The sequence below is a fragment of the Bombus pascuorum genome, chromosome 11 (assembly GCF_905332965.1).
Source record: "Bombus pascuorum chromosome 11, iyBomPasc1.1, whole genome shotgun sequence".
NCBI lineage: Eukaryota > Metazoa > Arthropoda > Insecta > Hymenoptera > Apidae > Bombus > Bombus pascuorum.
This window is the reverse complement of record NC_083498.1, coordinates 9,525,400-9,550,931: the sequence shown is the minus strand read 5'-3', so window position 1 is coordinate 9,550,931 and position 25,532 is coordinate 9,525,400. Positions and strand designations below refer to the sequence as shown.

General features: G+C 36.7%; 1 protein-coding gene and 1 non-coding gene across 7 annotated transcripts in view; one reads left to right on the top strand and one right to left on the bottom strand.

Moving 5' to 3' along the window:
- Positions 1 to 306: 306 nt before the first annotated feature.
- On the bottom strand, positions 307 to 389 carry Trnal-cag (transfer RNA leucine (anticodon CAG)). The gene has a single exon. It is a non-coding gene; the product is annotated as a tRNA-Leu (tRNA).
- An 820-nt stretch (positions 390 to 1,209) lies between these two features.
- Positions 1,210 to 25,532, top strand: part of LOC132912275 (hexokinase type 2) — a 34,545-nt gene continuing 10,222 nt past the window's right edge. The window contains exon 1 of one of the 6 annotated variants that reach the window (XM_060969615.1): positions 1,210 to 1,433. In XM_060969615.1, the coding sequence (XP_060825598.1) occupies positions 1,377 to 1,433 (57 nt within the window). In that variant the 5' untranslated portion in view covers positions 1,210 to 1,376. Of the gene's footprint in view, positions 1,434 to 3,605; positions 3,987 to 23,379; positions 23,857 to 24,086; positions 24,117 to 25,532 lie in introns of those variants that run through there. The other 5 variants (XM_060969614.1, XM_060969617.1, XM_060969616.1 and 2 more) reach the window with 5 other exon arrangements.

Below are 25,532 nucleotides of genomic sequence, written 5' to 3'. Positions count from 1 at the left end.
ACGAGAATATCAATTTAGACTTCCAAACTTTGAAATAAAAATATCTTCCTTAGTGATTTTTACCTCTTCAACAAACTATTAATTTCCCTCGAATATACATATAATAAAATGATACGTAATGTTTAACTTCCCTAATGAAATTAGGAAGTTAAAAACCACCATATTGAAAAATAAAATTATTAACAACTATTTAGATAGTGTAATTTTTTAATTGATCTCATTTTATCCGAAAAATAAGTAAAAATAAGTTTTTTTTGTTGAATTTAATAACATTTAACCGCGAATGTAGAAGTATAAAAAGATAATTGTCAGAAGTGGGATTCGAACCCACGCCCACAGAGTGGACTGCGACCTGAACGCAGCGCCTTAGACCGCTCGGCCATCCTGACATTTTTGACAAACTAATTTTAAAATAATATATTATAGAGTGAGAATAATTGTTAAAAATAATTGTCGTTTAAAAATGAAAAATTGACCGATCAAGAACAGTAAATTTATTCGAAGTACTTTTCTTTTATCACGTTTGTGTCTTTATGTCACCAAATACGATATTTTTTTAAAGACGTGATAATTAATGGCGAGACAGGAAACTTTCACGAGGTAAACGTTTATAACTCGAATCTATGTTGACTATATCTTATGTCTGAATATTTAAATTGCCACAACGTTATGCCCTGGGTTTCTTATAAAACTTTATGAATGAACGATTATCTCTATTTTTAAAAATCTTTGCACCTATCTTTTAGTCATTAAGTCGATTAAGTGAACAAGAAATATAAAATCAACTTTGATTATATATTATTACAACGGAGTTGATTATAAAATTATAAAAGAACGATATCTTTATGAATCGAAAAGCACGTGTAATTCACATTTGTAAAATTTTGTCTTGCATTATTAATCGTAAAATTCTTAATTCATCCCTTTTAATAATTCAACTAATTAACATTCTATCGTTCTATCGTGTATCTAATTATTTCTTATATCATATAGACAAACCGAAAGAAATTCTCTTAGTAAATAATTACGATTTAAAGAGCAAAGGGGCATTCGCTGCCCGTCGAAGTATCGGCGCTCGCTCGCGCGTCCCGCCTCTCCCAAAATACACCCGGTTCGCACGCGAGTCGCTTGTATTTCTAGACGCGATGTAGATTTCGATGTAGGGCTCGTGGATCGCGTGATGTAAGTCTTTAGTGATCTCTAAAGAGGCGTCGAGATTGCCTCTCTGTTGACTCGGGCTCTCTCTCTGTTCTCTGTGCCTTTCTTCGACCCATTCTCTTCGAATTTTCCAAGAGGAGGAAACAATTTCTTTTTCTCTCGTCCCATTATCATCGTGATCGTGATCGTAGTCGTCGTTGACTTAGTGACGCCGGATCATGACGGAGAAAAAACCGGATGACCTTAACTGGAGTCAAGAGCAGGTCGATCAGAAGGTGAGCTGATTTTGTTCGACCATCCTGGTTCGTGACCTTGAATCTCTTCCATCGTTGCGTAAGTGACCCAATACTGCGGCGAAAAAGCTCGCTAATTGTACGAATCGACCGGTAACTTGAACCACCATGGAAAATAAATCGAGGGAATGGGACTTGTTAACCTCTTGGAAGAAGCGAGATGAGTTAATTATCCGTAGCCGAAATTTTGCTTCCTTCTGAGCAAACGATATGGGTTACGCGGTCGTATCTTTCTGTAAATATAAAATATAAATAAATACTGATAATTATTTTTTATTTAAATTTTTGCAGGAAAGAATGTATTAGGGCCAGAAGAAAATTAGCTTTTATTTCTTAATTCTATTCTTATTTCGAATAAATTTCATTTGGATTAAGTTGTTTCATAAAAAAAATTCGACGATAACGAGCATTTGTACGATATTGAGAAAATTCGAGCAAATTTGTTTTAAGCGGTTAGGTAATAGCGATTGTCTCAAATTTGACGACATAAATATAAATGTGAATATCAAGTATAAATAAATGCATGTGTACTCGCATACAGGTTCGTAAAGGCGAAAGGGTTAAGAAAACCTTCGTTTTCCGTAAAATAGGACGTGATGACGATTCAATAATTGATCGCGATGTCGAGAATGCCCACGTTTGGAGGCTATCGATTACGAAACAATCGTGTTTTCGCGTCCCTTTTGGCGACCGCGATTATAATCCGTTATTATAATACCAACGGATTATAATATAATTATAATCCATTTGTAAACTAGAAATCAACAAAAACTTCAGTTTCGTTCTAACAAAGAAAAATATCTAACTATGAATTCTTTTCTAAAATTAAATAAAAATAACAAATCTCGTCGGTAGACAAAATTTCCAACTACAATTCCTTTTCTTAAGAAGAGCAGAGATCACAGCTTTCAACTGAATATCATTCGTCATAATGCATTTGGGATGTAAAGTCGTCATCCCTAATTCACCGCGTAGGTAGCCGATGGAAATAACGATGCTATTATATTGGAGACGAGTTCATTGAAAACGATCGTGGCGAGGATGCGGGTCAGTAAGCCGAAATGAAAATTGGCGATGTATCACGCGTGCTCTGTATCGTACATTCTCTAAAAATCACATTCTTAATGATTGCACTAGCGGTGTCACATGTGGTGGCCATCAGAGCCTTCGAAATCGATCATCCGCAATTCTTATGACCTCGTGCCACCGTGTCGAAGAACTCCGGTATTTATTCTCTTCTTCTTACACCGTCATCGTTTGCCGTGTATCTATATGTAACGACGCGACATTTAGAAACACTTATACCTACTCTATACCTTATACTCTATTTTCTTCCATCGGATTTTTCCATAACGACCTTATTTCTTTGCATTTGAAATGAACATAAAATATATTCATAGACGTATATTTGATTATTTTGTTGGATCTGAAATATTGCGACTTCTTTGTTTTAAGAAGATTATGTGGAAAATTTTGTAGGAATATTCTACGAAAATCATATTTCCGAATAAAAGTATTTTTATGAAATAATCGTGCGTAGCCCCTTATGAATGTCGATCTGCCAACTCTCGACCTACGCAACAATTAATCTTCTTCTTAAGAATCTTCATCTTACAACCCTAAGCATCGATCAGAACATATTCTCGATTCTTTCGGCGCTACCCGATTCGTTACTGTAATCATGTTCGAACAGAATTTCTAATTTCATCCGTAGACTTATAATCGATGCATTAATTTATCAGAAAGTAAGATTTATCAGAAAATTCAACGCAATTATTTTTCATTATGTAACAAAGTCTAATCTGTTCAGATCACAATATCTATTCAATAATTTCAAACTTTGCGAAGAAACTTCGCAATACGAATTCTACGAAAATGAAAAATTCCATCATCTTCGTTGGTAGAATCGAAGAAGTTTGCGTGTCGAGGCATTAATCGCAGAAACACAAGGAAATTGCATTATCCTTGCAACGACATAAAACTCGGTGAATAAAATTGAGGGCGAGCATCCGGTATAACGATGACTGTTATTGATCGCTCATCCCCCGTTGAAACGTTCGAATTTCGGATGGTGGTGCGCCTTGACCGTGGAAAACTTCCGCTCACGCGCAATGGAGTCCGCACGCGGCCGCCTTTCTTCGCGGACGAAAGAGCCTGGACTACGGCGTTGATACGTTATCTGACGCGTTTTCCGATTCTATTCATGTGCCGCGGAACAAGGATCGGCCAGCGATCAGTCCAACGTAGCTTGCGTCAGGAGGAACAGGTGTCCAACGAGTTTCATCTTGATCGAGAGATAAAACCGGATCAGTGGGTCAAGGCTGTTGATATGAAGACGAAAAACAGGTCGCTGTTCAGCAGGATGTGCAAGTGCTACGGCAGGAAGTCGGATTCGCGCGCGCGAGTACACCAGACCGAGGACGAGTCGACCGCGGTACCGAAACTGTCCGACGAGGTAACCATTTCTCGTGTTCCGGGATCTGCAGATTTTGAATAACGTGAATTATGTTGTGCAAACGTACGCGGACTAAATATGTACGTATCTGGATTGGTATTTTATTAGTAACTAGAATAGCAATCGAAACATCGAGACCTCTAACGTAGCGTTGGCCTCTGATCGATACATCTGCTGGATATTAGGGCTTGAAGTAGAAAGTTAAATTGGCAAGACCGAAAGTGAAAATGCAGGTGTGCTAATTTCGTTTCATCCTTTGTTCTTTTATCGGAGACGAATCGAGGGAATTGCGATATTCAATATCGTACGTTTTGTCTTTTTCTTTGATCGAATATATAAGGGCTGTTTAAATCAGAAATTGCGATGTTAAGTGTGCAAGTTAACTGCGTGTCTTTGTTTTATTTATGTTCGATTATTAATTATTTATACAAGTAGAGAGGGTGCCGCGCAGCTCAGTGTGCGAACTCTGCCATTGTGTTCAACAAGTAAAAGCAAGACGAAAATATCATGTAACGAAAAGTGCATAAATGTTTCATTAAAACGTTGTAACGAAAGTACGAAAGCTAGATATGCTTATACGTATTTACGTTTTAAGACGCCATCCGCCTTTATCAATACAAAGTTGATATCGCTGTGCCGTCGAATTTATCGTAAACAAAATTTCATGGCGATTTCGTCGCGTTTCTTTTTCGGGCAATCTCGTCTTGTTGAATGACAAGAACAAAAATGAAACGAAAGACCGTGGCGTACGTTTGCCATCGTGCACGACAACAATAAACGTATGTACGACGTATACATCAATATGTCTCATGAACGTTACGTATCCTGTCTTATATTAGACTAAACTACGAAAAGGAATATTGACGTACACATCGCATTTCATATTTTTCTCATAACTTTTTAATGGCGTATTTATGGACTCTTTGCTACATGACATTTTAACGCTACTTTTACCTAGTCAGGACACACTGGCATAGTTTATACGCCAAAGTGCAGGACATCCTGTCCATCTAATTTTCTATAATGTTTTGGTAATTTGAGAAAGAGTTACGTAGATCAAATACAATTATATTACGATGATGTAGCGCGGTTCTTGTTTAGAAATTAATTTACGATGCACTGTATCGAGTATCGCGTCGTGCCAAAACTTCGCTTCGTAATAGGGGAAGAAGTAGTGCGGTGAACCTTGAAACTCTTTATTTAAACAAAATCACATTGGCAGCGGAATCGTAGTGCAATAGTTTTACATTGTAGTTACGTAGTTCAAATCTGATTTATTCTCGTCACAGATAGAGATTTAAGAAGTTCCATGTCAAGTACTGCATTGATATCGACAGTTCATCTATAGACGACAATCTCTCTTTTATTTCAAACGTAAAAGCGACGATGAGTAACAATCGCTGCTTAAATCGAAATCCTTGCAATTGAAAAGGCGTTGAAGTACTTTAACTAGAGATTCAATCTGATTAATTTAATCTATATACGTAATATATTTTCGTGACGTTCTTAATCTACGTTAATATCGTCAGAAAAATTGATCTCATTTAGAAATTCTTACATCTCTGATTCGATATCTTCTGTCAAGTAAAGTGTCTTCAGCTGCGAAGTAGAAAAGACAGCTTCAACGTATTATTAACGCTACTAAACGATCTTTTTCAAGTCTCAACCTATCTATCAACATGTTTGTCCTGAATTTTACAGACTGCGTGATATTAATTAAACTTTGTCCAGAAAAGATAAAAGTCTACAATCAGGACAATCTAAATAAAGTTCGATTAAAAATAACGTAATCCTCGTAACATTCTTATCGCGTCTCGAATAATAAAACGGAAAATTTAGAATTTAACGCCATTATCGCCTGATTATCATCTTTAGAAGTCCTCGCTTTCGAATAAAATTGATTTCATGATATCGCGTCGTTAGGTAAAAGCTTCTACTTCGTTGAAACATAAAATCGTGACTTTAGACTAGACATTGGTATTCGTGTAGTTCTTCTCGATCTCGACGAACTTCAGTTTCTTTCGAAAGTGTCGTTTTATTAAAAATGTCCAATTATTATCATTGGTAAATCGATCGAATTTCTTTTGATACGTTATGGAGCACGGATACGTTCCGGGAGAGAATTTGGTAAACTACAAGATCTTGATTCGAGAAATATTTTTGGGGCGAAAAGTCGATGAGAAAAGATTGATATTACTGTGGGTTTTCAGCCAGTAACCGTGGTCGTTCGCAGACCATGTTGCAAGAAGCACAACGAAGAGGAAATGTGCGTGCCAGCGATCTCTAAAAAGGCAATTAAGTAATTTCAATCCTTCTTTGCAACCAATTTCCAATTTTCGACGTGTTTTTATACTTGCGATTCTATTTTAATTGCTTCGTTGAAATCAAAACAAACAACCAAAAAGGAAAAAATAGAAAAGAGATAGAGACGACGAAAGTTATTAGCGGAGAAATTTTATTTTCGTTTGATTAACGATAGATCAATTTTTTCAGAGACGTTAAATCTGATAGATCAAAGACACTGATTTTGAGGACTTTCATTACTCTGACCTTTTCATCTGAACCTTCTCGATATTACGATTTGAACTTTCTCGCAACTTCATGGCGCTATGATTACGGCGCTTCGTATTTATCTTTCGATGTAACAAATTTTTATTGATTTTCGTGTCAATTTCGCTCAAGATGATATTCATACGGAAAGTTTCTTAGTTATTTTCTTCCACTGCAAAGGAAAATGGCCTGCACTCGTACAACATGCGTTTTGCAAGACCCAACGCTCAAATCTGTGAGTCGCTATTGAAAGCTTCATATTTTTTAAGATAACTAGAGTTAATTTCATCCGAACGTGCTCCCTTTCAAATATAAGCTACCTTTCTTTCAGATTTGATAGATTTATCGATATCGTTTAATTTTATAAATTCGACTTTAATTTCCTCTATGTGCCCTTTTCTAACGGAATACACAGTTTTATTTATAAACTAATTCTTCATAAATCTTTAAGACTGTTTTGACATTATTTAAAAACACACTTGTCTATTATCAGACAAGGTCTATAATTCATACGATAGCGAACACACTGTCAACGACTATGGCAGGATATGCAAATAACTCGGTACGTGACACTGGAAAATGGAGGATCGAATGTTACATAAGCATCGAAATGGTAATGCGGTGGTACGGTCTAGCAAATTATCGGAGGTTTCATAGAAAAAAAAGGAGACTCGAAGGAGGAGGAGAGAAACGGATAGAAACAGAAAAAGAAACGAGAATTTTACTGTAACAGCGAGTTCGTTATCGCAAAAATAAGACCTTCCTGTTCGACGCTAATAATTAGCATTAGGAAGATAAGAGTAATTTTATCGTGTCTCGTAAGCAGATTACAAATTCTATGGTATAAATTATTCTAAATAAGTATAGCTCATTTTTATGCAACAGAAGATTCTATTTATTCGTTCGTTGCGAAATTAATAGTAAAGTGGTGAAGCACATGACGCATGCGATATCTTATTTTTCTGAAAATAATCTTCTGCAAGTAGTTCGTTGTTTGTTATTTAGAATTAGAATAATAAATCTATAGAACGAAACGAAAACAAATTATTTAACGTACTGTTTAGACTGCATACATATAAATCATTTTCCAATACTAGCACAAAGCATATCGTTCTTTTAAGAGCGCTATTAATTTTTAAACTCAACTGAGACTAAACTAAAAACGAACTAGTTTTTTAAACATAAAATATCTTTTTAATCTCATCTTTATCGTTTCGAAGGAACGTCGTTAACAGTGAGCGTAGTTCTTCAAACAGCTAAATTTCAAGGATTAATTGCTCAAACGAAGGTCGAATTGATTTACTCCATTCACATTTTCTAGATCAGGGAACACGTGAATGCCTAATGTTAGTCTTACGATTCAGTAAAAGATGCTAATCTTTCGTTTAATTTACGACCCAAGTTTCATTATTTTCCTATTTCCATTTTCACGTTCTTTCATACGCGACAATAAAATATCGCGATAATTGCTAGTTCGAAAGAGCCTTACACGACTGTTCATCAATATTTTACAAAAAGAGAACACGCTTATTGCGATACATCGGTATTAAGGAAATGACGTTAATTACTTAGAAATGTGATCTCCTCGCCGATTTCGATGTCCTTAAAATACATTGTCAGTATCATGCTTTGAATAACTTTTCCCTGTACAACAAATATTTTCCTATATAACTTCCTCCCAGATAGCTACTAACAATTTCCTAGATGAATAATCATGCGCAGTAGTACGCGATGATACGACAAACTGAATATTTAAATTGTGATCGATGATATTCCATTTGTTATGAATAGACGAAAACATCATCACGAACAAGTCTGGTATTCCCTGTGCACTACTGGGAAAGTTTTCTCGTAAAAAATAAATTCATCGCTGCTTGATCTAATAGTCTAATCTATGAAACCTTGTATCGCGAATCATCTACGATTCTCTTCCTTAATTTGATCGTAAGATTGACAAATTATCCTCTTGCGAGAGAGAATTGCTCGTTTATGCGAAATTTCTCATTAGCTGCGTGTTTTTATATTTTTTATTGTACATTCGTGGTTTTAAAAATTTCACACTATCGGAAAGTCGTTAGATATCCGGAAGAGTAACTTTACAACCATCATTCATCGTTATATACTTATTTTATTGGTGTCATAATTCCGCATAGAGATACCGCACAATATAGATCAAAGTAGATTTAAAGAGAAGAGCTGTTAATCTTAGTGACTTGTTTTGAAACTTATAGCAGTCGTAAATTAACTCTCTTGCCTGTAGATATATTTTTTATGAAGCAAGAAGATGAATATGCGAATGATCGAAGTACCACAATTACGTTTCCTTTTGACACCGTAGTTTCGTAAATAATGTTAAAGATATCTACGTATCGAGGGTTCAACGCTCTTTTGGTATTTAAGAATTTCACCAAGAGAAATGACGAATGGATTTCACGTCCAACTTTCGATTAAGCGTTCACTTCCAAACGCAATTTTCACTGCCGCGTTTTATGTATTTTTAAACACTCGTACGTATTTAATACCAAACTTTGGTCGATCAAAACGTCGTTCTTCTATTTAAACTTTTAATCTACTTGCCGATTCCTTATATATAATATGTTCTCAACGTTATCATTTTAAACAACTTTTCCTTACACGTATATAGGGTGGTCGGTTTTAATTTTCCAGTTATAAGCAAAAGCATGTTTGCTTTCACACGTGTACTGCTATTCTGTTGTACAGTGGAGAAGCGTGTCTTACGCTAACCAAATATGTTTGTAACAAGTACATTTGAACGAATTTATTTGAGTATTTTCCTCCCATTATCAACGTCATTGAATTTAAATCACTCATTTATATCGCTATCCTATCAGTAGCCGAAACCTATCCACTTCTTTTCATTTGGAATTCCGTGAGCGGAATATTCGCTATTTTTTCCATTCCTTACGCGTCACTATGACATACTTCTCTGTATAGCTCGGATATTAAAGCCGACTAGACTACGTATGGCAACCGAACATACTTTTGCGTGTAACTCGAAAATTAAAATCAACCACCCTATATATGTATAAGAAAAAGTTGTTCACAATGATGTCCTTGACAAGATATTTCAAGGGCATCGAAATCGACGAGGTGGCAACTATACGGCAACTCGACCACACCTCTTAATTGCATTGAATTTTAATAAGTCATCCAACAACCTCCACGCAATTTTTAATACAATTTAATCGGAATATCTTTGGGAATAGCATTCAATCGGCTGCTGCGTATGTCTGGTCGAAAAATCTAGTAATTCTAAATATTTGTGTACGCGCGAGGAGACGTCAAAGACAAAGCAACGATGTTTAACCAGCATGGAACAGGATTGACACGCTGTTGCATAATGACGACACAAAACGATACTCGTGTGCAACGCGATACTCGATCCATGTAATACGTCGGCCAGGTTTACGTTTTAGTCGCAACGTATTCTCCCAATTCGTACTACGAACTGCAGTGCATAGCATCTTACTTTGATCTTCTCCTTCTTCTACTCGATTTCACGAGATTGATAAAACCCAAAATAGAAGCAATGAAAACTAATTTAAAAAGATAGGAGACTATTTGGTTAAAACCTAAATTTGGTTTCGAAAAATGAATCGCGATGGAAAGGATAGAGGAATTGTTTCGAGTTGACGAAGTTCGATTCGGACCGAGGAATAACGAATTATGTTAATCTACAGCTAGTCCTATGTTCGTCTATTACGATCGGTGGTTTCCAGTTTATTGGACTTTGATTGACCACAATAACGTTCCATTGGAAATGTGTTCTATCGCATAATTCCTCAGCAAATTGGTCGTTATCTCTTTCTCTGCTGCTTGAAGAATGCCGCATTGGAAATTGTGGAATGTACGTGCGGGTTGCACTCGCAAATATCTGTTTTACGATCGTTATTGTATCGGCAGGTTTGTCCTACCGTTTGCTTCTTAAAAGTACGCGCGATTATAAATAAATGTTATGAAACTCGTTTAGAACGCATGACTAGGAATTTACGTAGATTTAGATCGAGGTACTCGGAATTTACATAGCATAGACAGTAGACACTTGTTTATCGCTGTGCCAGTTTAGTTCATATATTGGAAAGAATCAATTGATCCCATTATACGATGCGCCATCTCAACGTCTGCTAGACGACTGAGTCATCGCTGATGATTCATTTTTCAAAACTAAAATAAAAACATACAGATAGACCGTAGACGTTTACGCAATTTCGCGTTTTTATCGACGTAATCGAACAGCGCTCGTAGAAAACACTGTAAGCGCCAGAATTGAAAGATTTCGATGTTTTATTGGAAAATCGTCTGCATACCGATGAGAATGCTGTGATATGGAATTTAAGTGCCATTTTCCTTTCCAAATATTATTAACGGTGCTAAAAGATGATGTCACGATGTTGCCCCTATGGAAAACAAAATACAAGTACGAACAAACATTAGTTGATCGTTTTCTGGCTTTTGTCTATGCCATGTATCTGAATGAATGGAACATCGAGCTTTCTTTACAACTAACAGGTGGCACGTGCAGGGTTTTCTACGGATATACTTTCGTTTTTCATGGATTTGCACTATATCAATGCATAAATTTTCTCTTCATCCTGAAAAACTTGTTTCTTGGCATTTACGCTGGTGTTTTCTACGAGCACTATTCAATTAACGAAATACACCTATTAAACATTATACTGGGTGGCCTAATTTGGACGTTCTACATATTCTTGTATATTATGTTCGTTCTTCAGATTTTTACGCTTTCAAACTTCCTATAAATATCTAAATATCCACGGTCGATTTGTAACAATAAATAAAATAAGATTATCCCTGTAACTTTAATTTCAATTATTAGTAAATATTAATACAATTTATTATTAAGAAGTATTATGACGAATACTTTCACGAATGATCGTCCAACTAACCGATGTGCAAATTAAATCGCCATGGTCGAGCTACGTTCAAACGTTGCAATCTTCTATTTAAATCTCCGATCGGCATTGTTACGGATCGGTTCCATCTAGAAAGAGTCATACGACACTGAACAATGTTTATTCTTACTATGATTCCGAGATGCAACTTAAGCAGGGGCAACTTGACTCTCGTTAACCCTGTGCAGGCGATAAACGATACGGATATGTACGATACTGTGCAGCAATCTTAACGATAATTTGAAAATTATTATACAAAGAATAATATCACGAAAGGAATAGAACGAGCAAAGGCGGAATTTAGATAATATTAAGAATTAGAAAAGGAGTTGTTGATAAAAGCGTAATCATTGTTACGATAAAATTTAAAAGGCCAGGCTAAAAATAAAAATCGTTATTGGCATCGTCGTCGCCTCGTGGCGTAAACAACGTTTCATTAAAATTAATCCTTCAATTTTTGTTACGGCTTATTAGGAATTAATTCGGTGATTTTAGAGATGTGAGCAGGAAATTTGTATCAAAGTTATTTACATTGGATTACTTCGTAGCACTTTATAGCATATCGGTATATCATTATAAAAGAAAGCTGCGCTATAACGTTATTATATAATGCAGCGAAGTTCTTCACGCCGCATTTGCGCATATAGAACGTTAATCTAATGATTAATGATCTTAAAGTTTAAAAAATAACCTAATAATAACCTAATAAAATTACAAAATAAATTCTCCTTTAATAACGCGAAAAGTCTCATATATAATGAAGATTCTGCCAATTTATTCGCATTCGATGATACATCGGACGAACACGCATCGAATCTAATTAAATTCATTGAACTCGTCAGCTGCACGTCGAACGTCGCATACTTAAGAAACACGCATGCGTCGAGTGTCGTTTATTGAATGAATATATTGGATCGCGAACGTTTCAATTGTACGTCAAACGAATCGTTGGAAATATGAGCTACGGACGACGGTCCGTTCGAACGTCATCTGGATCAGAGACGCGCAACTGGAAATTTTTAATTACTACATCTAATTGCCTGTTTCACTAAGTCGTAGGAGAAGAATTCCTGCACAATTATACACAGATCGTAGACTGCGAACGTACATGCATTTATGGCAAATTGTAATGGTGCAAGATCGTACAGGATCAGAATGCGCGTAGGACGCAGAGATAAATAAAATAAAGTGTATTCATATTACGGAATTATGTAAGAAATGGAACTTCGAATAATTGCTTATTACAGGGGAATAAGTATCAAGTGCTAAAAAAATTCGAGATTTCTTGGAACTTTGAGAACCAAAGATCCATTTATCTTTAAATATTTCTCGAGATTTCCAAGAATTTCAAGTATCAAAATATGTTGGAAGAGATTTGCTTCGCAACTAGACAAAATTATAGTGTAAAACAATGGGGTCTTTGTCCGAAGATGGCAATCAGAAAACCGCTGCTTAAGCGTATTTACGTTCCGCTTGCGAGTAGATTGACAAGCGTTCGCATTATCAGCGATAATATAAGGATATAAATATAAGAACAAAAATGATACTTCTCGCGATCTTGCGGTAAATTTCCATCGAAAGATGGATTTTAAAACGATGAAAGAAAGCGCGAGAATACAATCCATTGGAACAATCCATTGCCGTGTTATTCGGGTAACTAAACCCGAAGGATTGAGAAAAATGGAAGATGGAAGAAATTAAAAATGTAGAACTCGCGTTAAATATTAAAGATGCATCGAATGTTTCTGGAAAGATCAAGAAATTTATCGTAGTGCAGTTGCTCGTTTCCTCGATCGTTTACTAGAAAATCTCCGACCAATTATTTGCATCTAAAATTAAGGGGAACTCGTCAAATATTCTCACGTATAATTGTTTTGTCGACTCGAACTGATTTACGATAAGTGACGAAATATACATATGTGTGATTTATCCAATGTCTAATCACTTGCGATTAGGATAACAATCTGTTTAACGACGAAATATTTTTCTATCGTCTTGTTTTCCTCTCTGGCATAAAATATTTAATTTACGTAAGACGTAATTGAAGCGATTGAATGTTGAACTCGGCTGGTGTAACCGGCAATTACGTAATTTTATTTAATACCGTTCGATTATTTCCTGTTCCAATCTTCGGGCCTCATCTTAATTAATTTTATTAGTCAAAATACCGATGTCTCTTATCAATTTCGCGATTATTGCTAGTAGGAAAATTGTACACGATTCTGAAGAATATTTATCATACGTTTACGTACGTTGTTTCAAGGAAATAAAACGAAAGTATATTTCACATTTTTGTTGGAATATTCGTTGCTTTTTTGAGAAAAAGGTAAATAGTTCTTTTCTAATTTTTTGCCCTTTAACATAGTAAGAAATAAATGTTCATGAATATTCTGTAAGTTTACACATAATGGACGTTCGTTAGTAAAATTCGTTTCTTTTTCTTTTTTTTCTTTTCCTTTTTCACGCGGCAGATAGTTTTATTATTTACGAGGAAGTGAAGAAGCACTAGGGTCGAGGACGTATTTAAAACAAAATTTACTAAGATGTGTACTATTTGCGTGTATTCTTACATAACGCTTCCTACATTTTCTCTGCCTCGAAGATCATCCGATGACAAGTACAAGGAGAATTACAGGGGTCTGCTTCTTAGACATCGCCAAAACAACACGTGACTTCATAATTCTTCAATTTTCATGATTTTATTTCCGATTTATTTATTTTACAAATTTTACGAGTTTCAAGTTTCGTTAAAATTACATAACGACAAAAATTCATTTCTTACATAAAAACATTTTAATTTATATTAAATTTCAAATGAACTTATCCTTTAATTCATCAGTTAATCTCTCGGCAATCAAGTTTTACAATTGTCGATGTATCGAGTTTACAATTAAATTTCACTTTCTAATCTTTTTGAAACACGTTGTATATGATATCATTCACATATGAATCAAAATGCATCTAAAGAGGTAGAAACCTTCGTTTCATGGGTCAGACGTGTTTCAAAAGAGAAAATGCTCACATAGTTCCAAGGAGATGATTACGTGAGCCTGAACACGTACGTATAAAGTTCGAGTCAGGGCCACCGGTAAAATTCGTGCAAATTCTCCACTCGACCTCGCCCCATTCATCTTTCTATTCATTTCCGATATATACATACGATCGTTTAAAAATAAAACAAGCTACCACGGTTTTTACGCCACTAGGCGCCTCTTACTCGCCTTTTTTTATTTTATTAAAATCGTCAAAATATCGATCGAGTTTGTCCTTTATCTAAATATAAAAATTTGCTCAACAATGGACACGCTATTTCACGCGTATTCTTCTTGAAAACGATTAAATTATTCTCTGAATTTCATTTCGTGACCACTGAATCGCTAGCATATTGCTTAAGATACATACCTGGAAAATCGATCTATCCTTATTCATGTACATTACGTTCTTCGTACGGTGACGAACGACTTCTCGTCGATTATTATTATTGACAGTCAAGAACCATGAAATTCCTAAGCAATGTATCGATCGATAAGAGGACGTTAGCGTAGATCCACGAGGTGTTTCTTTAGGCGTGACTATCGCCGCTTCCTCTTTCGCATCGGCGCAACGCGACGATTTCAGCGCTTATCACGCGTGACACGCTGGTTTCCAGATTAATTTTCGTGGAACACCTCGTAGAACGTGAATGAATTGCCACATCGCGGCATTTTTCTGTCGGTGTATTCGTAGCGATTGTAATTATTAAAAAACTCGATGAGAACGCGAACCTTAGAACTTGAAGAACTTCGCCCGCTTAAAGAAGATAAAAAATTAAACGGCGCGTAAAAAACTAGACAAACGTACGAGAATTCGAGAATATACGATATAATTCGTAGGTAGGAAAATTGGAATTTCGAACGGTCTTTGGATAAGAAAAGGATCTTGTAGAGAACTAGCTCAGCGAGTAGTTGAATGCTCACGTATGCAAAGAGAAAACGAAGATGCGTGAGAGCACACACGTTTTAGTTGACCGATCACATTCTTCCGTCGATGACGAAACCTCCATTTATACAATGCACGAATTCCCTGTGGTTTAATTATGGGGAAACTGGTATTCCCGTGTCGGTTGTTATTTGTCAAATTAGCGTCGATAGCGTAGATAATTACGGCAATATCGGGTTGCTACCGGGAAAAATGTATAATTAAGTGATGTGATCGGAAAGGCTTTTGTTTCTATGTTGCTATTATTTTTATTATTTATTTTATTTATTTATTCTTCACCCATAAACCGTATGTGTTTGTGTGTATATATATATATATATATATATATATATATATATATCTAAATCTTATTTCTAACATATAAAACATTACACAACCAGTACTTAAAATATAAACAATGTAGCCATTAAAATGCGTAATTAATTATTTAGATGGCTTGAAAAATAGATCGAAAATTGCAGTGAATACTCAAAAAAAATATTTAAAAAATTACTGTTCGCTATTACCAAGTAGCAAAGAGCTTCGAAAGTATAAAATAATATGAAAATAAGGTAATTATTTAGAAAGCTGCCAGCATCTTGGATTTCGATGATTTTTTAACTTGTTTTTCACGTTACAGTCTTTCGCAAATATCTCGAAATATGCTAAAAGGGTCCGACGATAACACACAAAGGAAAAAATTGTTCGAAATATTGATTTGATACAACGTATTAAAAGATTATGGAAATCCAAGGTGGTGGCAAGTTTCTAAATAATTATGTAAAGTAAATAGGCTAGAAAGGCAAAGAAGATTTGCTGATCCTTTTAATTTACAATTTTTGAAAAGAAATTTTAAGCTGATATAGAAGACAACGTAATTAAATGTGATGTTTGAAAAGTAGATCATAGTTTATTTCGCAATTTCGTTTCTATTTATTTTTAGTCGATAATTAAATTCGAAATTGAACTTAAGTGAAACAGCCAAGGAAAGGTGTGGTTTTGTTTCTTTTGTTTGAGAATAAACTATACCATTGGTTTGTCCTCTGCATTATCGAAGTTATCTTTATTGGTATTGCGTGCAAAGAAGAAATTACGGGTATTACACGAAAGCATCAGAGTTTTATCTCTTTTATCGTAAAAGTTGTTCCTGAACGATTAAAAGCTATGGCAACTTGACGACGTGACTTTTTCGTCTCTCCTGATCGCAATACGATATTTGTAAATCCGTTTCTGGTCATAAATTTAAAGATATCCTTCCCATATCTTTATTCTTTATCCGTGATACAATTGTCGCGAAATTGCGGTTTGCGTTTGGGATAACTTTTTGTCATCGACTAAAGCTGTCTGTTCGTTCCTTTGTTTCAAAGAATCTTCGTAATTAATCTGGAATTTAATCCATTTTTGATTTCACCTGCATCTTTGCTCTGTGCTTGTATGAAAGTTTTTGTCGTGTGTCCTATCTTCATAAAAGATATAACTTAGAAAAAACGAAGCTGGCACCCCGCTGGGGGTAGCCGCCCACATGCTATATTTATTTTTTATTTATATTTTTTTTTTCTTCACCAACAAGATATAACACTTTACCAAATGTCCACAAGGACAAATTGTAAAATAACCAAAATAAAAAAAAAAAAAAAAAAAAAATGTGTCCTATCCATCGACTTGCGGATTATTACAAAAATTTATACGGCGCAGTGAATAATTACAGACTCAAACGCATTTTTCGCATTATTTGTTCAATGTTTCCAAGAAACCGCAGATCATGCTTGGATACGTTAAGTGAAATTGTTTTTGTAAAGTGTAAATTGAACGCTATAGGATATCAGGAGATGTAATTATTACATTTCATAACCGAAATAGAAGATAAAGAACCAAGTTTTCAATAAGACAATGCTCGTATTCATACAGCCACTAAGTATAAAAATGTGGTATCAAGATTTCGGAATGGAATTATTATCATGGCCAGTATTCGGTCCTAATCCGCTTACGATCGAAGAGCTGCGAGGAATTCTAGCAAGAAAAATTTACGATCAAGAGAATCCACTTACGAAGGATATCGTGGAACTCGAAAAAAGGATAAAAAAACGAATAAAATCTGCGAAAACGGATATTGGAAACGAAAGTTTAAATAAATTAGAGAATAGTGTACCTAACAGATTAATAGAAGAAATAAAAAATAAAATCCACTAAACGGTGAATGAAAACTTCACAATATTATATTTTTCTATTTACGTCGTTATATAATTAGTTATAATTAATTAATTATTTCTGTAATTAGTTCGTATTTGTTCACGGCCGAGAACGTAATTTTGGAAGAGAATTTAATTTTTCCTAGACTTCGAAAGAAGATTTTTGTCGTATCTTCAGTTTTATTTCATATTTTAACACATAAAACCTAAAAACAGGGTAGAGTTTATAACTATCCATAGTACTGTATTTTTATGAATACGAATAAAGAAATGGGATTAAAATCAAAATTTCAGCTACTAGAAATCATGACTGTTTTTTTACGTTTTTATGTGCTCTTACATAATTATACGCAGTTTGTACACTTTTGTACCTTTAAATTTCTCTCAAATTGTCGGATCTTTGTCTTTGATCGTCAAATACGAATCGTAGCTTTCTCCTGTCATGACAAACTTTGTTTCTCGTTTTACCTGACACGATACGTTTCCCAACAATTATTTAGTTGTCGTTGGAAATCAATGATTCGCGGAAATCGGAATATATTTAGAAAGCACGTGAAAACGTGGCGGACTGCCATTGAAAAATCTCGTGTACTCACGGAAAGGCACCGTCTTACGCTCCCTAAAAGAAGAATGTCACGTCGATGACGTCAAACAAAAGAGGGATCGACCGTACGAGCCCTCGTAGCCGACCAATGGCACGTTCGTTCCCTCGATGAAACCAGCTGACTGTTGCGTTGCGTCACCCCTTTTAGCCTCAAAGTTTCAGGCTTCAACGAACACACGCGTGACTGTTCCTAAGCGCGCGTGTTTCGATGGAACGTGAGAGACTGCACGATGTTTTTCAGCCGATGGCATAGTTAAACGATTCTCTTACCAATTACGTACAAGTTTTACATATGCAACTGATATTATAAAATTGAATAAAATCCAAAGTTTGTACGTTTCGAGGGTTGAAACAAGTACGTAATTTGAGACTTTTGTGCGTATACTAGCAGCCTTTTAGCTTACAATTCATTCCGTTTCATTGGCAAGAACGCGTGTTAATCTTTAACGAAGGATAATTTTTGATAGGATAATTATCTCCGAGCTCGCTATTAATCTTCTTACTTTCATTTACTCGTCTTAGATTGGAGTCCCCGAATGTATATGCCATGCTCTCAAAATATACCGAGGCCCCTATAACGTTCTATTTTAAAAGATGTTGATGTTCGAACTCTCCCTTTCTTACCGCTCAAATGAATCTATAGCGAGTCTCACCTTTATATTCGTATAAGAAAAATAGGCACGAGATCCTAAAACCGTCCTTAGTAAACTTTATTCGTATTCCCATAAATTATCACGTCCCCACATTTCTGACGATTAATTGGAATTTTCAAAAGTCAATGTTACAGACAGGCGTGATAGGAAATTTAGATATGGAGTCGCGATTTCGGAATTCGACGGTAGAATTGTTCACGACCATTGGCTTTCGCGTTGTTTGCCAACATTGCGCAACTGTATCTCACTAGACCTGGTTCCGTTTATGCGGAAGCCTCTTTTGGCGCGCAATTATTGGAGCAGCGACTTTTTCTCGCTCGAGGGACCAAGAGAACCGGTTTGAATGAAAGGAAACGTTTAAAGAACACGAATCTTCTATGAAAAGATATTCTGGTTAAGAATGAACATTTTGAAAGCATCCTCGCGATTCTCTTCCGGAATAGCGGAACATTATCTGGAATGGTTTGTTTTGGTACTTTGTGTCTCCTTGTGAGAAATTTTATCGAACGAGAAAATGAAAATCAACTTGCAAAAATCGCAGGAATTTTTTGAATAGAACGATAAGATACGTTGAAACGAAATATCGATAAGAATAAGAATTATGTACATAAAAGTTGTGTCGATTCTTCGTTAGATTCATTAATAAGCCACTTTCTACTATGACTTTACTTCGATTAATTACTTTGTGTGTCTGAAAATAATATCATAAATGACAATTATTTCTGAACGAATATTGTTCTTGTACACGTCACTTATTTTAGACAAAAAAAAGATAATATGTTATACGAGGGAGACCATTTACATTTTTATTATATGATAATATTTCACAAACATTACTGGTCTTTTTAAAGAACATTAGAGAAGACCAACGATTTTATATTTATGGAACACGATGTTTTTATACGTTTCATAAAAAAGGGATGTTTATAACATAAAGACGGAGTGTCCGATGAACTAAAAACTCTCATTTACGCCGTTTCTTTGGTAGAAAAGCTTTATCGATCCTAGAATAATCGTCCGACGAAATCCACACGCGCTTTCGATGCTTTGTACTCGTCTGCTCGTCAACTCAAAAGCCAAACCGCGTTTCGAATTTCGTCATACAGCGACGCAGAAAAATGATCAAATTTTCTCTTGTTTTATTTTTGTATTGGACAGCGAAAAACACAGGATCGACATACAAATAAAAGAACTTTGTAAAAAATGCGATAAAACTAACGAAATACAGTATCATTCGTCCTCACGACGCCTGGCAACGAAAATTCAAGAAAGCTGATTTTAAAGCGTCGATTCGAAAATATTTTCCACTTTCATCAAACGGAATCTTCGCTTCGATGTGATAATTAATAACGAGTTTCCATCGAGTCTACGTCGAGAAACTTGCTTATAATCGTGACTCGGAGGAACTTCCTCTGCTTGCACGATTCATCGCCAACAATTTTCAACGCACTGCACCGCCTACTTCTTCGTAGTCAGCATCATCGATCGACCATCGAATACACGTCGACGGTGAGGAACGTTTCTGTCACTATCGTCCCTATCGACCCATATGTTCGTGCTTCGCCAAACACACCTGGAAAGAATATGCGCTACGCCACGAGGAAGCCTTCCTGTGGCATATAAAAGCACAAGATAATGGACAAGGAACGATGGAGAATGCTCGATCGATCGAATGACAACGAGACTGTTACCTTCGTAGGAGGACCATTTGTTCCTTTTCCGTTTTATCAGCTTTCCGATCGGTCGAACATGTTAGAACTAACGACGATGTAACGCAGTTCAATTGTACAATTCACACATATAAAATATGAGAAAACGTATATTTCTTACATAAACATTACATTTTAGCAAGCTTGCTTTACGAACGTTGCACGTTGTCTGCATCCACCTGAACGTGCAATGAACGCAAACATATAGAAATATATTTCATGAAATAGTAATTGAAGGAGAAATACCTCGACTAGAACTTTTGGAAACGTCACTCTTATTCTTTTGTATGTAGACAAATCTCTAATTATAGAGGGTTAAAATAAATATCGGAACATTCAACGTATCGTGCATCCGAGTGCGGATATGACGAACGGAAGTTGCGCATCGCGTGTCCGCTAGAAACACAGTCTCCAGAAGATAAACGCAAGTTGCAGCTCGAGTCGGTGCAATACGCGATGGAAAAGCGGAATGAAATACTCTATTTGTTGCCAGCTATGTGATATCGGTATAATGAAACATAAATTGACTGGAAGATTAAACGAAGTGAATTGCGTCGTTGTTGTTGCAAAGCTGTATCGCGTTACCGCGAAGCAAAAGAACAAGCACGATGGACATAGAACTGTGGGACAATTGTTAAATAGATCGAAGAGAATCAACGACTTTTATTAGGTAGAGCTCAATGCTCAGTACCATGCAGTAATATTACTGAATGAAGCAGTGGACGATCGAGTACTATTGGTTAATGAAAAAGGTAGATTGATCGAAGGTACTCGAGTACGTTTTTGCACTCGACTTTTTATTACAAATATCTTGGAAACGCTGTACGTGTTATCGTATTTGCGTAATCTCGATGCTGGAAAGTTCATAATACAGCGAATAGAAATTGAAATTGATTTAATCGACGTATCGCTGATAGCATCGTTTCGCTCGTTTCTCTATCGATTTTCGTCGAAGAAGGTAAAGGTTTTCCGATAAAACAGCCATGAAAAAATAATATCCAAGTTAAAATATCTGTAAACGGTGTAACTTTTTAGCGAATAAGCTCGACAGCTTATCCGGGTTTTAAGCGACGTTTATCTACTCACAGAATGGTAAGCCGGTAATCATTTTACGACGCTGGTTCGCGACATATTTCATCCGTGTTAAACGATACACTAACAAAGAATATATTGGACGATACGGAAGAAACGAAACTGAATGCAACGAGGGCCGTCAATTAAAAAGACGATAAAAAGTAATCACTCTCGATGTTTCTGTTGCTTCGAAACGAGGAGACGGAGTAGTAATCTTGTTAATTTCACGGATTAACCGTAGACGATATAAAAAGAGAAAAAATTTTATATATAAATTATGCGATGAAATACCGAGTTCAGCTCGTCAGAGAACAACAATGATTTCATATTTTTTCGAAGAAGATAATGCACGTGTTGGACATTAAAGTCGATTATTTTTTAACGTATTTTGCAGTAACATCGTATCATATCTATGAAAAGGTCAAGTCAGACGTTCTATGCCGTAAGGAAATTATTTTCCGAAGGAGTAACGATTAATAGTAATTGGTAGGCGTGGAAAAATCCATCCCAGACGTGGAAGACGCAAATTTGTAAATTTTCGCGTAACGCGGTAACAGAAGCGTCTCAGATTCACGTGATGCAATCGTTGAATTTGTGGGTGCGGAATCGAATGACTTTTTTGCCCTTGAGAGGACGAGCCTCCATCTCGCGCACGGCACATTCACCGATAATGTTGGGTCATAACGGAGTGTGCGAACAAGGGGAAATTCACCCCTCTCTCGCTCCCCCCACTCTTTACATACCCCACCAGAGCGGTTCTTACGCAGCGTCGTATCGTGCGCCACGGAGCCCGCCGCTACAATTGACGCAAGAACCAGCTCCGTTTTCGTAAGAGGTCTCGCTGTTGATCGCAGTTAATAAAAGCCGGAACTGATTCATGGAAGATTATGAAATTAACACGTCGGATTGTTTGCACAAAGATATATTTTAGTCCCGAAAAATGTCATATTCGATAAGGGAATTATCATCGTACAGTATGATAATGCAGTTTTGGAAATTTGCGCGATAATGATATAAACGACTACACCAATGAAGCGATACTTTCGATGGCTTACATCTTATCGGATATAAACATCGATACAAATCATGGGAATTAACCGATCGAAGATACATTATCGATATTAATTTTTTATCGGTTCGTAGGATTTTTTGAAACGAAAAGAAAGGGTATTCCCGGAGGCGATGAAAAATTTGCTTATCCCGGAAGGTAAGGAAAGATTCGATTATCGCCTCTGCATATTAAAGGAATTCTTAACTCGTCGTGTTGATTCGTAAATCTGTTTATAAAGAAACGCGAACATCGTATTCTACTTTGTACTTCGTTATACATCCTTCCAGCTACAGGCTGTTTTCCATTTAAACGAAGCTTACGCGTGAGAGCAACGAAAACGAATTATCGGCAACTGTTAAAACAGATCTGAAATCGTACGATGAGCATTCTAAGCTGCCGCTTGCTACGATTTCCATATACGCATCGATGTTAAAACTAACAACGTTAGACAACATTCGACGATATTCGACAACATTCTCGAAAGCATCGAGTGACATTAACCTTCGGTCGGAAGCAATTTTACGATCATTATGGAATACGATTTGCTTCACAAATACAAACATGCCGAGTGACTATAACTTGCGTGAACATACACAATCTGGATGATGAATGACGTAAAATTAGTATGGCGCGGAATGCGGGTGCAAAAAGTTTTATTAATCGGTAACGAGGAATCCTGGTGCATCCGTCACTGGGCCGTCGGTCTTCTGGATGGCCTCTTTTCTCCCCACCACTAGTTCAGCATGTTCGTCCATGGAAGCGTAGGTACGCGCGTGGAACAGACGTGTTCGTGCCAGTAGTCGCGATATAAAACTCGTGAGATACGCTGGTAAACGACAAATCGTACGTGGCTATCCGAACGAGAACGCAGTTACATCAACGCGCGTGTATGAACTCGTGCGTCTGGAATTCACCGGAACACGGATCGTGTATAACATAGAAGAGAGAACCGGATTCGTGGCAAGTCCTCGAAACGTGTCGTGCGCTCTTGTTCCATCGTGCTTTCTCGCCGGGCCGTGCTTCGAAAACGCGTTAAACACGAAGCTTCTAGAGGGCCGCAGCTCGGGGTGCAGCAGCGAAGGGAGGGCAATGAAAACGTCGACGTTATCCTCCAGTGACATGATCAAACAGGAGGTGAGCCAAGACGAGCATCGTACGCGAAGAAGAATGGCTCGTGTAACGGAAGACGAGGCCGGTTTTCGTGTCGATCGATGGAATTCCTTTAACGTGTATGTTTCTCCTCGTCGCGGCTCGTTTTATGTAAAACATGGATAAAGAAGAAAGAATTGTGTAGAAGAACGCGCTTCGGATCAAGCATTTCGTTTCTTTTTGAAGTCGCTTTATCGTACGTGACTTGTCATCGCTCGTTCCGAAGCTTGTTCCGTAGGAACTACGAATAGGAGTGCCGAGCTTGTACGAGTTGGTTCGCGCGTAAAGGTTAACAGAGATCGGGAGCGTGTTCGACGAACGTGTGATGAATCCAGGAACGGTAGGACGCGACGCGTGACCGTCGCTACGGCGGTTAATCAATTAATCGATTAATGAGCAAACGCGTTGAATTACGTGAAACGCACGACGCATGATTATGGGCATAGTGGCTGATAAAAAAGGAATACGCGCGTTCGATTGTATCGACTGATAAGTAATTGCACGAGTCATATCCGCGAAACTACGAAACGTCCACTCGATCGACAATGCCGACTGTCACACAGCACAGTGCGAAAACGAGTTTGCCGAGAAGTTTACCGCCGCTGGCTATTACCGAATACCATTTCCATAGAGCGCTTCAGGAGCGTGACAATTCGGTGCCCTTGTTGTTATCGATTATAATGATCGTTGACGGGACAGAAAAAGGGAAAGTAGCATGCTCGATGATACCTGTGAGTGCAGCGTGTATATTTAGGATCGATAAACGCACGCGATTCTCGATACCTGTGCCACGTATCGTGTCGGACGATAAACCTTTAAATAATTTATGACCGAAAGAGACGATAAGCAGCTTCGAACTTCGTAGAAGTCCACTTTACTTCTTTCTCCTACGTTTGATGATTTTACGCGGTACATTTGGTGGAAATTCGCCGATGCTCTTCGCCACCCACGATTGTTTATTCAGATAATAGAAGCTCGTGTTCAAGTAGGTAGGATCCAATGGGCTGAAGTTTATTTAATCGGACATTAACTAAAATTTCCTATAATCTGACCGATTATAATTATCGCGAGAGGGGCGGCAATATCTCTTAAAATTTTTCAGCATTTTTAAGTAATTTTAAAGAAATGTTTAGTATCTCTTCTTTCCATCGAGTGGCAGTGAAATACTCGAGACATTTGTTTATTCTACGTACATATGCACACAGATATACAATAGTGAAATGTTATCTCACCGTTGCTATATTAAATCACACAATAAAACGAGCTACTGACATTATGCATTGTGTTCAGCGAAACGATATGCACGATTTTCGAAACACTTGCGATAACGTAACAACAAAATATTTCGTCCGTTTCGAAAATTTCAGCTGCGAATTGCAATACTTAAAATCGTCAAGAAGTACTTCTTTCTGCAAAAAATTAACGTCACCTTGACCTTATCGAATGGCACGACGCTTTCTCGATTTCGGAGTATCGTAGCCGCTGTCAAGAGGAATTCAACGACCTACAATACTATAAACTTCAAAAGACCTTGAGCTCAAAATTCTTGAATTCACTTATCATAGGAAGATGGGAGATTTACGATAGGAAGATTAACGTGTGAAATTCGGTTTAACAGGGCGTTAGATCGGACGTCTATAATAACGTTCGTGACGTTAACCAGTTGCAACAGAAAAAATTAGCAAAGTACGATGTTGGTGCGACTACGTCTCAATGGGTGTCATTTCTTAATGCTTCAATTTATCATCGTGCTATA